The sequence below is a fragment of the Phocoena sinus genome, chromosome 9, assembly GCF_008692025.1.
Source record: "Phocoena sinus isolate mPhoSin1 chromosome 9, mPhoSin1.pri, whole genome shotgun sequence".
NCBI classification, from domain to species: Eukaryota; Metazoa; Chordata; class Mammalia; order Artiodactyla; family Phocoenidae; genus Phocoena; species Phocoena sinus.
Genome location: NC_045771.1, coordinates 11,751,081 through 11,766,372, shown reverse-complemented (window position 1 = coordinate 11,766,372; position 15,292 = coordinate 11,751,081). Strand labels below are relative to the sequence as shown.

Below are 15,292 nucleotides of genomic sequence, written 5' to 3'. Positions count from 1 at the left end.
AGTGTTAATTTCTCAGTTTTGATGTTATACCATGGTTATGTAAAATGTTCACATTAGGGGAAGCTGGTTGAAGGATATGCAGAAACTCTTTGTACTACCTTTACAACTCTTCTGTAAGTCTAAAATTATTTCCAAATATAAAGGTATTTTCAAAATAAAATCTTATTACCGGGCTAAATTAGCTCTTGGATACTTTTAAATTAATATCAGTATTACTGGAGGAAAACAAAGTATAATTTTTTTAGTTTCAGTGATCATCAAGAAATTAGTTTAATGTGAAAGTGAGTGAAGATAACCTCATTTCTCATTCCATTTTCTTTATTTTACTCTATGTAAAGGTTTCCACTGTGTCCTTGTATTCTGAAGGCCTAGGATTGTTTTTCCAACGCACACAAATGAGAAGTGGAATGTTTATTATGTTTTAAAATTCATAAAATTAGTAATATTAAAAATAATTTTAATAAAATTAAATGGAACTTAGAAAGTTCTGTTTCTTTGCATTAAATGTAATCCCAGTATAAGACAACATGACATACTTACCGGTAAAAGTAGGGCAGACCACTCCCATTATCCCTCCAATTATCGTTGCAATAAGGTCTCCTCTCCTTCACTCACTCACAATATGTATTGATTACCAAATATATTCCAGACATCGTCCTAAACTCTTGAGAAATTAAAAACAAAACAAACAAACAAAAGTATCATTGGGGCACTTCTTACTCTGCCCCAGTCCCAGAAAGTTCTTGTAACTGCCAACTAACACTAATAACTAACGTGAATAGGAACTCTTTCACTCCTCACAAGTCTATAGGTAGGGTTATCATTATATATCCCGTATTTTTATGCCTGTTTTTACGAGGGACGAGGATACTGTGGTTCAGAGAGGTCAACAGGCTTGCCAGAGGTGCACAGCTAAACAAGAGGCAAGCGCATCTCAAACCACGCCCCTTTGCCCCACACTCCACCCCAGGGCAGGGCGGTGACCACGAGGTGAGCGGGTCACCACAGCGGCGCGCTCCCCAGGGGACGCCCCTCACCCTCGCCCTCCACGGCCGCCCTCGGGTAGCCCCCCACACTCCGACCAACCACCTGACTCTGTCCCGGGGGCGGGTTTCCCCTGCGAGGCTGCGCGGCCGGGGCGGGGCGGGGCGGGGCGGTCCTCCGGGGAGGCCGGGCGCGGGGGCGGAGCCGCCGGGCGCCGGAGGAAGGAAGTACCAGCCGGCGCGCTTCCGGGGCCGCGGTGGCTTCGCTTGAGACCAGCCGCACCATGGGACCGCTGCCGCGGACTCTCGAACTCTTCTACGATGTGCTGTCCCCCTATTCCTGGCTGGCCTTCGAGGTGACGCCGGGGGAGCCGCTTCGGCCGGGGCTTGGAGGACGAGGGCAGAGGGAAGGGCGAGCGAAGGGCGTAGGGACCGCAATCTCGTGAAAGTCCTGGCGCTGCCCGACGCGGTTTAGGACAAGCGGATAGAGAGCCAGGCTGAAGGTCACTTTGTTGGTAAACCGGATACGATCGCTGGCTCCGGGTCGAACCCTTATAGCCTAAGGCAGGGGCTTCCCCCAGTGGTTAAGAAGATGATCAACTTCAGAGAATCAGGATATAAGCCCTCTTCGTAGCCCTCCGATTTCCGTTTGGTGGGGGTGTGTGTGGAGTGAAGAACAGATTAAAAACTGTCCACAGGAGCAAAGGTCCTGGAGTCGATTTCTAGCAGTGGAGAGGGTTTTGCCCTTTCAAACCAAACAATTTAGGACGTCCTCATAACCCCTTGTCTGCGCCTATAGCTTCTGGCTGATGACTGCCGTGAAGCACCCTTCCCCTCCCTGAGCCATTTTCACTCTCTATCTTCGCCCCCGCGCTGCAGGTCCTGTGCCGGTATAAGAACATCTGGAACGTCAGCCTGCAGCTGCGCCCGACCTTAATTGCAGGGATCATGAAAGACAGCGGTATGAAGGCAGCAGCGTTTTCGGCAGGGATTTGAGGGAAGACTGATTGCAAAGGCCCAGGGGAGTGGCCCTCCACTGGGTCTTCATATTGGCGGCAGCAGCTAGTAACATGCCCTCTACCTGAAGCCCCGGTAGGGGTCCCCCAGTCCTGGGACCCTTAGGTCGTCCCTCACCAGTGAGCCCAACTTTCTGCTTGCAGGAAACCAGCCGCCAGCTTTGCTTCCCCGCAAAGCCCTATACGTGAAAATGACGTTAGGCTCCTGGGACAGTATCTCCAGGTTCCCATCCACTTACCCAAGGATTTCTTCTTTGTGATCTTTGAAAAAGGTGAAGAGAATGGGATGTAGATGGGGCCTCAAGTAGAGAGGAGTGGATTTGGAGATTTCAGGGCCAGAAAGGAGGGGTTCGGGTGATTCCATGAAGTGAAACAAGCCTTGGGAAAACTCAGGATCAGAGTTAAGGGAGCAGAAGGTTTGAGGATGTCAGGGGAGGGAGAGCAGGACAAACGGGTTATCAGAAACGTGGGTGGGAGCCTGAGGGCGTTGGAGCACTGGGGGGTGTCAGAAGCAGGAAAGAGCTGGTCTTCCATGGGGAAACAAGCTAGAGGAGCCCTACCTCTGAGTGCCTCTGTCCCACAGGAAGTTTGACAGCCATGCGCTTCCTCACCATCGTGAAACTGGAGCACCCAGAGTTGCTGGAGAAAGTGTCCAGGGAACTGTGGATGCGCGTCTGGTCACGGGTGAGGGCGGGGCTCTGGGAACCCACTTGCAGGGAGACCCTGGATGATTCGATGACCCTGCCCTAGGCTCAGTCCAGGTCCTGCCTTCCCCATCGTTCACTGACCTAGTGTCCTCCATCACACCCCCACACCTTGTACTGAGCGTCCTCTTTTTTCCAGGACGAAGACATCACGGAGCCCCAGAGCATCCTGGCCGTGAGTGTCCCCACTCCTCCCGTGGGGAGTCTGAGGACAGTTGACATCCGGGGGCAAAGAGGACATCGTTTTGTTATTGGGTAGAAGAGGTCATAGGGGAGAAAGGATCTTTGATAGGCGAAATTACTAAAGGGTTGGAAGTAAGAGGACTCGCGAAAGACTATCCCATGGTTGAACGAGGAAGTGCAACATTCTACATGGGTAGCACGTATTTGGTGCAAGAATCCAGTGGGAGAGGTGTTAAATGTTGGCACCTGCAGATGAAGTACTGGCAAGTCTTGGCCCCAAAGACTCCAGCACAGACCTCACCATCACATCCAGGAGACTTTAAAAGCAGGCTTTAAAAAGACAAAAAGAGGGCTTCCCTGGTGGCGCAGTGGTTGAGCGTCCGCCTGCCGATGCAGGGGACACGGGTCCGTGCCCCGGTCCGGGAGGATCCCACATGCCGCGGAGCGGCTGGGCCCGTGAGCCATGGCCGCTGAGCCTGCGCGTCCGGAGCCTGTCCTCCGCGACGGGAGAGGCCACAACGGTGAGAGGCCCACGTACCGCAAAAAAAAAAAGACAAAAAGAGATAACTGACTCAAGCCGAAATTACACAGAAGCCTGAGTGAGAAAAATGGAAATAGCTCAAAACGTTAAAATGTGTGCCAGCCATAGATAGGGCTATAAAAAGTAAGTGTTGGGCTTCCCTGGTGGCGCAGTGGTTGAGAGTCCGCCTGCCGATGCAGGGGACGCGGGTTCGTGCCCCGGTCTGGGAGGATCCCACATGCCGCGGAGCGGCTGGGCCCGTGAGCCATGGCCGCTGAGCCTGCGCGTCCGGAGCCTGTCCTCCGCAACGGGAGAGGCCACAGCGGTGAGAGGCCCGCGAAGTAAGTGTTTCTGCAGGATTGAATCAGAAAATTCAACACCATATTTTTTTTCCCTTAAGTTTACAAAAGATAGTTGAGGCATATTCAAATGTAATAGATAAAACGACAAGTCACAAAAAAGTTAAACATACAAAGCATGCCAATAATCCTTCATGTTTTTATTCTCGCAAAGTCTATACATAGGCTTGCTTTTTCACTTAATATTTAACAGTCCTTTTCCATGCCATTTAAAACTCTTTGTTAGTTTCCACATAGCATTCCATTCAGTGGATTTGTTTAGTTAACCACTGCCCTATTATTGAACCCTTGGTCAGAACACAATTCCCTCATGTGGTCAAAGCAACGTCATGGATGACTTTGCATTTCCCAGTCCAGGTCGTGGAGGTCAGGTCCCAGTGGTTGTCAACCCTGGCTGTATATTAAAATCACCTGCGCACCACCGCCCAGAAATTCCGATGTACTTGTACTCAGGGTTGACATGCAAACTGGGATTTTCAAAAGCTCCCCCAGGAGATTCTCATATGTGCAGCTAAAGCGAAGAGCCACCGATCCCAGCAAACTCCAAACTGAAGCCTTCAACGTTCTCTCGAAGCCAGACACTCATAGCTGTAGCCGTGTGCCTTGTCCAGAGTCCGCAGGAAATTCTATAGGAATTAGAGCCCGGCCCTTGATTCAGGAGTTCTAAGAAGTAGGAAGGCACGAGCCCCAGACTTACTGTCAGGGGACTCAGATTCTAGCATTGGCTCTGCTACTAACAAGTTCTTCGACACTGACCAAGATATGTACCGTTTCTGGACTTGAGGCTCATCTGTTGACAAAGTGGTTGGGAAGCTGGTCTCTAAGATGCCCTCTGGCATTAAATTTCTGCAACTATGCCTCTGCCACCCACTTTTTCCACCCATCTCATGATTTTCAAGGGAAAAACAGCCCCTGTTGGCAAGGATAGACCTCCACTCATGGCTGGGTAAAGGCATTGGCAGGATAACGTGGGGACACAAAATTTAAAAAACCAGCTTTTTCCTGAGATTCCCCTCCCCCACTAATGCAGACACAGTTGTGTTCCCTACCCCATCCCTTCAGGCTGCAGAGAAGGCTGGCATGTCCACGGGACGAGCCCGGGAACTTCTGGAAAGGGTCTCAACACCACAGGTGAAGAACCAGCTCAAGGAGACCACTGATGCAGCCTGCAAATACGGGGTGAGCAACTCTGTGTGTCCCCAGCCTCAGTGCTGAGACAGGGTCCCCATGCTCCTGTCCAAAAGCTACTCACCAACCGTGAGCCCTCCTGGCTCTCCCAGGCCACCCTCACCCTCTTCCTTCCTTTCCCTGGACCCCAGGAAAGGAAGGGAGGGAGCTAGATGATGAGAGGGGAGACACAAAACTCTCCCTAGAGACCCGGAGCCTCTTATCGGACGCCTCTAGCTGCTTTGTGTCTGTGACCTCAGACCAGTATTGACGTGCAGCCTTCAACGGCAGCCCAATAACCACCTGCTCCATCACCCTCCTTCCTGCACGCCAACTGCTTTCTCCAGGCCTTTGGGCTGCCTGTCACTGTGGCCCACCTGGATGATGAAACCTACATTGCTGTTTGGCTCTGACCGGATGGAGTTGCTGGCACACCTTCTGGGTAAGTTACAGGTTCATGCTGAGCTGCCCTTGACCCCACCCCTGCGTGATACCAGTTGCCCAGAAGGATGGATTCAGAGCAAAAAAAAGAATGTCCTAGGCCCTTCCAGTAATGGAGCCTCATACAGACACAGGTGTGCCTGAGGTAGAATGGGGAGGGGGCCACCTTCTCCCACAGGAGAGAAGGAAGCCTCTGTACCTTGAAGCCAGGCGGAGCTCGTCCTAGAGAACCCCCAGGGGCTTGTGCGGCCAGCCTCTGGCATGATTTTCTCCATCCAGGAGAGAAGTGGATGGGCCCTGTGCCTCCAGCTGCGACTGCCAGACTTTAGGGAAGCCCAGAAGCAGCAGAATTACTGGTATAAAAAAGCAGACTATCTCCTTACCCCTCCGCCACCGTGGGGCCCTGGGACTCTGGTTTCCTGTCTCATAGAGGTTCCTCTCCGGCCCTGGGGGATGCCGGCGAGGGGCTCTGCAGTACACCATCTACCATTAGTCTCACGGCTGCCATTACTTCTGTGCCTCACGAGTGCCTTTCGAGAGCCCCAAACTCTGCTTCCCACAAAATAAACCTAATGCCATCAGGCATCATATTTCTGGGTCTGTGTCTTCCCTGGTGTTTGTGTTCTTGTTCCTGCGATCACACCTGGCCATTCTAGGTGTTTGAGAAGAGCAGCTCACTGTGTGCTCCCAGCCCCCTGCCCACCTTGGGGCAGCTTATGTGGAGGGAGCAGGAAACAGTCCCTCTTTCTCTTCTACAGAAGCTTCCTGAGTCTGTCAGAGACAGAAAACTAAGCCGGATGGATTTTGCCCCTAACCAGTTGGGCACTGTCTTCTGACCAGCCGTGGTGCCTGAGACAGGGCTGGGGCCAGAAACCCCTGGGGTATGAAGGCTGGAGGGAGCCAGAGCCTGACTGAGCTTGCATCCAGATATGTAAACGGAGTCCAGCTACTCTAACCAGGACAAGGCCAGGCAAGGAGACTGGCTGGAGCTGCCATGGCCTGAAGACGTTGCTCGTCCCCTTATGGTTCCTTCCCCTCACCCACAAAGCAGATCCCAAGGAAAACTCAGGCCTTTCTCCCGGCCTATTATGACCCCTGTTCCCTCCCACACAAACCAATAGCTTTCCCACTCCCCCAGTTATTAATCCAAAGTCCCTGCTCTTTCTGTGCCCACTGTATGATCATCAGAATGCCTTGCGTTCGATGGGTCTGGACTTCTTTGTCATCCCAGACTAATGTGGTATAATCTCTTATTGTAGAGGCAGATTTCCCAGTCCTGGCCACTCTTTCTTTAAAGGCTCTAGCATCCTATTTTTCTTTTTCTTAAGAGTAGTACTCTTTTTTTTTTTTTTTTTTTACAGTTATTCATTCATTCATTATTGGCTGCGTTGGGTCTTCACTGCTGCACGCGGGCTTTCTCTAGTTGCGGCGTACAGGGCTGCTCTTCATTGCGGTGTGCGTGCTTCTCTTGTTGAGCACGGGCTCTACGTGTGTGGGCTTCAGTAGTTGTGGCATGTGGGCTCAGTAGTTGTGGCTCATGGGCTTTAGAGCACAGGCTCAGCAGTTGTGGCACACGGGCTCAGCTGCTCTGTGGCATGTGGGATCTTCCCGGACCAGGGCTCAAACCCGTGCTCCCTGCATTGGCAGGCGGATTCTTAACCACTGCGCCACCAGGGAAGTCCTATTTTTCTAATCCAATAGAAGAATTTAATCTTCACTGAAGGAATGAGACAATTTCTAGACTAATCCTTAGCACGTGTGATCTAGATTTTAATGTCTGAACTTATGCCAAATAGAATAAAAAATGATTATATTAGGGTTCTCCCAAAAAGAATCAATAGGATGTTTATAAATATATAGAAAGATTTATTGTGAGGTATTGGTTCACATGACTACGGAAGCTGAGGAGTCCCATCATTTGCCATCTGCAAGCTGGAGGCCCAGGAAAGCTGGGGTCAGTTCCAGTCCAAGTTCAAAGGCCTGAGAACCAGGAGAGCCAATGTCCGAGGGAAGGAGAAGATGGCTGTCTCCATTCAAACAGAGCAAATTCTCCCTTCTGCCTTTTTGTGCTATTCAGGCCCTCAATGGATTGGATGATGAAAACCCGCATTGGTGAGAACCACCTCTTCTATGGATTCAAATGCTAATCTCTTCTGGAAACACCCTCGCAGGCACACCCAGAAATTATGTTTTATCAGCTCTTTGGGCATCCGTTAGCACAGTCAACTTGACACATAAAACTAACCATCACAGCGAGAAAAGGAAAAACCTCCAAATGCAGCTATATTTTATTTCAATTAAGGAACGCTCTTTTCTATAATTTAAACCGTTTCATACTTAGTTGCTTCCTCTCCTCTCCTTCTGATCAACAGTTGTAATATAAAATTTGCAATTATGTCAATCTCAGAATTCAATACTGAACCACTTCCTTGTGTTGTAATTCAAATTCCAAGCTTACCAAATAATGTTATGCTTCTAAAACACAACTCTTTTAGGTAAAATTCTTTAAAATTATATATATATATATATATTTTTTTTTTTTTTTGGCTGCGTGTGTCTTTGTTGCAGTGCGCCAGCTTCACGGGCTTCTCTCTAATTGTGGTGTGCAGGCTTCTCTCTAGCTATGGCGTGCAGCCTCCAGGGCGCCATGGGCTCTGTAGTTTGCAGCACGTGGGCTCTCTCGCTGAGGCACGTGAGCTCAGTAGTTGTGGCGCGTGGTCTTAGTTTTCCCACGGCAGGTAGGGTCTTAGTTCCCTGACCAGGGATCAAACCCACATCCCCTGAATTGGAAGGTGGATTCTTTACCACTGGACCACCAGGGAAGTCCCAAAAGTGATATTTTTTTACAGAACCAAAACACAAGTGGTAATTAAAGACAACAAAGTATTGCATGCATGTGGTAAAACAAAAACAAAAAACAGAGCAAGGTGTGAAATGAAAAGTGAAGAGTTCTCCCTTTCCCACTCTTCACTTTTTTGTGTATGCTTTGAGAAATGCCCTTTTTTTTTAAACACAAATGTCAGGCATAATACAGAGATTCCATATACCCTTCATCCAGTTTCCCCAATGGTGACATCTTGCGTGTCTGGTACAATAACACAACCAGAAAATTGGCATTGATACAATCCATCAACCTCATTCAGATTTCATCAGTTTGATATGCACACATTTGTGTGTCTGTGTTTAATTCCGTATAATTTTATCACCTGTAGACTCATGTCACCGCAACCACAGTCTAGACACAGAATGCTTCCAGCTTAGGGATCCCTCATACTGCCCTTTTTGTAGCAATAGCCACCTCCCTCCCTCCCTCCCCACTTCCCTAACCCTTGGCAACCGTGATCTGTTCACATAGTTGTCATTTTACGAGGGCTGTATGAACGGAATCAGATTGGCTTGTTTTCACTCAGCATAACCCCCTGAGGTCCACCCAAAGGTACTATATGTCTCTGTAGTTTGTACCTTTTTTCTTTTTGTTGCTGAGTCCTGTTCCTGGTATGGATGTGCCAGTTTGTTTAACCTGTTGAAGGACATTTAAGTTGTTTCCACTTTGGGGCTGAAAATTTTCAAATTCCAACGTGTGTGTGTGTGTGTGTGTGTGTGTGTGTGTGTGTTTGTGTGTGTGTAGGCTTCCCCACACCAGCAAGCAATTTTCGCATGCCAGCAGGGTTTTCGAGAATTCAACTCAATTCCGACACTATCTACCCGGAGATAGCATTACATTCCACGTGTAAGATCACCCTCCACTTCCAGGTGCAAGTCCAGGTTGTCACCTGCGCTTCTGACAGACTGGTTATAAACCAGAGGTTCCCATGACCCCCTTCTCGGGTTTAATTAATTTGCTAGAACGGCTCACAGAACTCAATAAAACCCATTTACTCACTAGATTACTGATTTATTATAAAAGTATATTAAAGGATATGATTCAAAACCCAGATGAAGAGATACATAGGGTGAGGTCCTGAACAAAGGAGCTTCTGTCCTCATGGAGATGAAGAGATACATAGGGTGAGGTCCTGAACAAAGGAGCTTTTGTCCTCATGGAGCTTGGGGACCAGCATGGTGGCACATGGAAGCATCCTGGTTTCCCATTGTGGAAGCTCTCCGAAAATGGGGTTTTTATGGAGACTTCATTACATAGTCATGATTGACTAAATCTCTGGCCAATGGCAATTGATTTAACCTCAAGCTCCTCTCTCCTCCCCAGAAATCAGGGAGGGGAACTGAAAATTCCAACCCTCTAATCACTTGGTTGGTTCTCCTGGCAACCAGGCCCCTGATCTTTAGGTGCTTCTAAAAGTCACTTCATTCACAAAAGACACACTTATCACTGTCAACGCTTAGGAAATTACAAGGCTTTTGGAAGCTGTGAGCCAGGAACTGTGGACTAAAACCACATATATATGAGAATATATTTTGGTCATCTGAATATCCAAATATGTGTATATAAATATATATGTATCTTATCAATCACAATATCACAGGGGCTATCCCAGGTAAAGCTGCTATGAACATGCATGTACAGGTTTGTGTGTGCACATAAATTTTCATTTCTCTGGGGTCAATGCCCAGGAGTACAATTGCTGAGTCATGTGGTAAGCGAAGTTTAGTGTTGTAAAGAAACTGCTCTACTTTTCCGGAGCAGCCATACCATTTTCCCTTCACACCAGCAATTCATGAGTGATCCAATTTTTCCACATCCTCACCAGCATTTGGTGTTATTACAATTTCTTATTTTACCTTTTCTGATTGGTGTGTAGTGGTATCTCATTGTGACTTTAATTTACATTTCCCTAATAATGTTTGAACATCTTTTGCCTATGGGGTTGAGGGGAAGGGGAATGATGGAACTTTCTGGGGTGATAGTAATGTTCCTATCTTGATTGGAGTTTGGGTTACACCAATGTAAATTTTTATCAAAACTCATGGAATGGTCCAGTTAAAATCTGTGCAATCCACTGCATGCAAATTTTACTTAAAAAAAAAAAGTTAACTGTAAACTAATATTTAATTCTTGTTACTTTTATGCATGCTGAAGTAGCTAGGTGGAAGTGTGCTGATGTCTGCAGCCTACTTTGAAATGTATCAAAAAATAAGATATATTGATGGATAAAGTGATGGATAGATATATAATAAAGTATAATGAAATTAGAAGCCCCTCTAATCCTTTTTAACTTGAAATGTATACTATGAGTATAGATTATTTTTTTAACTAAAATAATTATCTTTAGTAATCTATATCTTTAAGGTTTATGTTTAAAAAAATTTGTTAATATGGGCTTCCCTGGTGGCGCAGTGGTTGAGAGTCCACCTGCCGATGCAGGGGACACGGGTTCGTGCCCCGGTCCGGGAGGATCCCGTGTGCCGCGGAGCAGCTGGGCCCGTGAGCCATGGCCGCTGGGCCTGTGCGTCCAGAGCCTGTGCTCTGCAACGGGAGAGGCCACAACAGTGAGAGGCCCGTATACAGCAAAAAAAAAAAAAAATTTGTTAATATCCACACATTGATACTTTCACACATCGATACTATCTCAGATACTGTGTTTAATCATTAACTCTTGGGCTTCCCTGGTGGCGCAGTGGTTGAGAGTCCGCCTGCCGATGCAGGGGACACGGGTTCGTGCCCCGGTCCAGGAAGATCCCACATGCCGCAGAGCGGCTGGGCCCGTGAGCCATGGCCGCTGAGCCTGCGCGTCCGGAGCCTGTGCTCCACAACGGGAGAGGCCACAACAGTGAGAGGCCCCCCGTACCGCAAAACCAAACTAAACTAAACTAAATCATTAACTCTTTCATACAGCGTGTCAGGCTGTCATCTTTCTATTCACCTCAGAAAATCCTGGAGACCAAGATCAAAAGTGTTACATTTCCTGCATAGATAACTTTAGAGATTAGCAGAGGACGATGTACAATGTAAGTTACAAACAAGTGCTCCACAGTGAAATCCAGTCCCTGTGACAGGATGGTGGCCCTGTTGGTAGGTCCCTGGTGTGGCCATTACACTCAGACTTTGGCTGTAGCTCCTGGGTCATAGCCGGGCTGCAGGAGCGGGGTGGGAAAGGGGTGATAAGCTTGGGCTTATTTTCACCAATTTACAAATTAGAAACTGAAGCCCAGAAAGGTTAAGTACTTACCCAAGGTCACACAGTTAAGTGGTAGAGCTGAGATTTGAAACCTGGTTTGGCCAACTCCAAAAAATATGTGATTAACCACAATACAGCCCTATTTTCTCATGTATGGGGACACAGTTATGTGGGACACTGTTGCCACTATCTGTAGAATTTTCTAATAAAAAAAATGCTTTTTGTTACTTGGCAAAAACCACACTCAGTTTCTTAAATTTCAGGGTTGCTTTTTGTGGCATAGTGCTGAATACCTGACAGCACTGAACACCATTGTTCACTCAGTTCATTCCCAGTGAGCTTTGTACAATGTTACAACTAGCTGGTGAGGGTAATATTTAACCTTACATACTTGAGGATTCTTTGAAAGCATTTCCGTCCCCAAAATATCAATGTTTCTGATTTACTTCCTGTTATATCATTTAACCACCTTTCCTACACATTTGGAGGAGCTGTAAGGCAACTAACACAGAAGAAAAAACCCTCAACAGAGTTAAAAGATCAAGATTCTGAGTTTGATTCTAACTAAACAAATCATGGGCTTTCTCTGAGCTGGTTTCCTCCTCTGTAACATGAAAATGATAATCAGATTTACCCCACGATTGTTATTAAGGATCAAATGAGATTGTGGATGTGGACCAAATTGTTTCTACCACCGACACTGTGTTAGAAGAAGTCACGTGCACGTGAGGCTTCTAAGAGCTATTCAGTTAAAATGTTACTTTTAATAATCAGTCTTAATTAGCTCATAAAAGATGAGCATCCTGATAGAGCCTACAATCTTAATTTCCTAATCTTGCTTTATAGGCCAATAACCTTATTTTATCTTCTGATATTCTCTTTTGCTATCTGAAAATCAGTCTTTTCTTAAAATGACAAACAATGGGGGAAATGGCATCTAACCACTCCTCCAGGGAAGACCAGGGTAATGATCTTAGAATGTCATAGGTGTTGTGTTAAATTAGGCAGCCAAAAAAAAAAGTGTTAAGAGTTGGATGACATAGTGGTTAAGAGCCAGTGCTCTGGACTGGGACTGGGGGTTCAAATCTTGACCCACCCTCGATTAGCTATGTATTTTTCTCAAATCTCTGACCTCACCTACAAAATGATATAATAACTACCCCTTATTACATTATATTTTAAGTTACCTAATTTGTGTAAAGCATTTAGCACAATGAGCAGTATGTACAAAACACTCCACACATGTTGGCTGTAAGTATAAAACAGATCCAGATTCAGAAACACAAAACCACAGAAATCTGGAGACACAGAAGCACACAGCAGTAGACACCCGTGACCCTTCCCAGGAAGTCTGTGGATTACCTGCACTTCTCCCTTTTCCCCTGACCACCCACTTCCCTGCACCATGATCCTCCAAAATGAGGCAACATGGTAGACCAGCCAAGAGGAGAGTTCCAACCTCTAGCCAGATGCTTTGTGGAAAGCTGGCAAGTAGAAAGCGGAAAGACAATTGAATTAAGTGGTGAATTCATATTCTGCTAAGGATACTAAGTTGATAAAGAAAAAAGGAAAGTAAAAACTTTGGGAAGGAGTTTGGCCACATGCATTCAGGGCAATAAAAACTTTCACCATGCTCATCTCAATAATGACATTCTTTAGAATTCAGCTGGAGGAAATAACCCCAAAAGAAGGAAAAACTACACCCAAGAAGATAGAATTATATATATATATGTATATATATATATATATATATATATTTTTTTTTTTTTTTTTTTTTGGCTGCGTTGGGTCTTCGTTGCTGCGCACGGGCTTTTCTCTAGTTGTGGTGAGTGGGGGCTACTCTTCCATTGTGGTGTGCAGGCTTCTCACTGTGGTGGCTTCTCTTATTGTGGAGCACCACGAGCTCTAGGCGCATGGGCTCAGTAGTTGTGGCACACAGGCTTCAGTAGTTGTGGCTCATGGGCTTAGTTGCTCCACGGCACGTGGGATCTTCCCAGACCAGGGCTCGAACCCGTGTCCTCTGCATTGGTAGGTGGATTCTTAACCACTGTGCCACCAGCGAAGCCCAGAATTATATTTTTTGTTGTGGGTTTTTTTTTTCTTTTTTCAGAATTATATTTTTTAAACAGCTTTATAGAGGTACAATTCACCCCTTTAAAGTGTAAAATTCAATGGGTTGTGGGGTTTTTTTGGTATATTCACAGAGTTGTACAAGCATCACTGCTACCTAATTAGAAAACATTTTCATTAACCCAAAGCAATAAATCCATTCACAGTTACTTCCTATTCCTCCCTCTCTCCAGCCCTTAGCAACCACTAATCTACTTTTTTGTCTCTTAAAGCATTATTTTTGATGACCAAGAGGAAAAAAAAAGAAAAATTGAATAAAATAAACTCGATGTTATTGAATAACATAATATAAAGGTCTGTTAAATTATGGTATATCCATTCAATAAAATATTATCTTATTGGCTGTTAGAAATTACTACAATAAAAACTATATCAAAAGGCAATTCTGTTACAATGTTTTAAGTTTTTTTAAAGATAACAAAATGGTGAACATACTCTGATCTCAACTAGAGTATATTCTGATTTGTGTGTGAACAGACTGGAAGAAATGTATAGAAATTTTAAGTGGCCACGTTAGGGTAATGAGATTGTGGACAATTTTTTCTTTAGCGTTTAAATATTTTGCAACATTTTATATTTTTTAAAAAATGGAATTTTTAGAAAATCTATTTAAAATTATTGAAATAGAGAATATATTGTAGGGCACAACCAGACAGCAGTCCAGCCTCTATGACTTGGATCCAGTTCTTACTTAACAAATCTCTCTAGCGCAGGCTCCTTCTAGCAACCAAAAGCCTTAAGCTACAAAGGTCCCACCTCACCCAGGCTGCATGACTTTTCACACTGTAGACTTTCAGGCCTTCACCCTTTGGCCCTCTTACCTCTCAGGCGACACTCCCCAGACCCCCCAGAGCTCACTCCTTAACTAAGCCTTCTTAGTTATCATTGCATACCAGTGACTCTTGGCCAATTTCCTTCTATTAATATATTCACTGTAGGTCCTTCTGATCCCAGCCATACTTTCTCCTTATGAGCTGAATAGTAAGAAAATTGGTGGAAACAAGATAGTCATCCCTCAGTATTGGTAGGGGATTGGTTCCAGGACCCCCAAATGCGATGAATGTGGAAAAGCCTTCATTCAAAGCTCGCATCTCATTGGATATCATAGAGTACACACTGGAGTGAAATCCTACAAATGCTCAAAATCTGGGGATGCTCAAATCCCTTATATAAAATGGTGTAGTATTTGCATACAACTCAGCACATCCTCCTGTACACTTTAAAACCATCTCTATGGGGCTTCCCTGGTGGCGCAATGGTTGAGTGTCTGCCTGCCAATGCAGGGGACACGGGTTCGAGCCCTGGTCTGGGAGGATCCCACATGCCGCGGAGCAACTAGGCCCGTGAGCCACAAGCACTGAGCCTGCGCGTCTGGGGCCTGTGCTCCGCAACAAAAGAAGCCACGATAGTGAGAGGCCCGCGCACCGCGATGAAGAGTGGTCCCCACTTGCCACAACTAGAGAAAGCCCTCGCACAGAAACGAAGACCCAACACAGCAATAATTAATTAATTAATTAATTAACTCCTACCTCCCCACAGCTTCAAAAAAAACCCATCTGTATGTTACTTATAATACCCAACAATGTAAATGATTTGTAATAGCTGTAAATACAATGTAAATGTTATATAAACAGTTGCCAGCACTCAGCAAATTCAAGTTTCGCTTGTTGGAACTTTCTAGATTTTTTTTTAATGAATATTTTCTGTGTGAG

At 46.0% G+C, this 15,292-nt stretch overlaps 1 protein-coding gene across 1 annotated transcript; it reads left to right on the top strand.

The window, feature by feature from the left end:
• The first annotated feature begins 1,205 nt into the window (after window positions 1-1,205).
• On the top strand, window positions 1,206-5,967 carry GSTK1 (glutathione S-transferase kappa 1). The gene is given in 10 exon segments (XM_032643895.1): window positions 1,206-1,339; window positions 1,863-1,944; window positions 2,144-2,185; window positions 2,188-2,271; window positions 2,583-2,683; window positions 2,843-2,878; window positions 4,828-4,944; window positions 5,280-5,327; window positions 5,329-5,374; window positions 5,653-5,967. Coding segments are annotated over 10 exon segments (678 nt in total). The 5' UTR covers window positions 1,206-1,267; the 3' UTR covers window positions 5,703-5,967.
• Window positions 5,968-15,292: the final 9,325 nt, after the last annotated feature.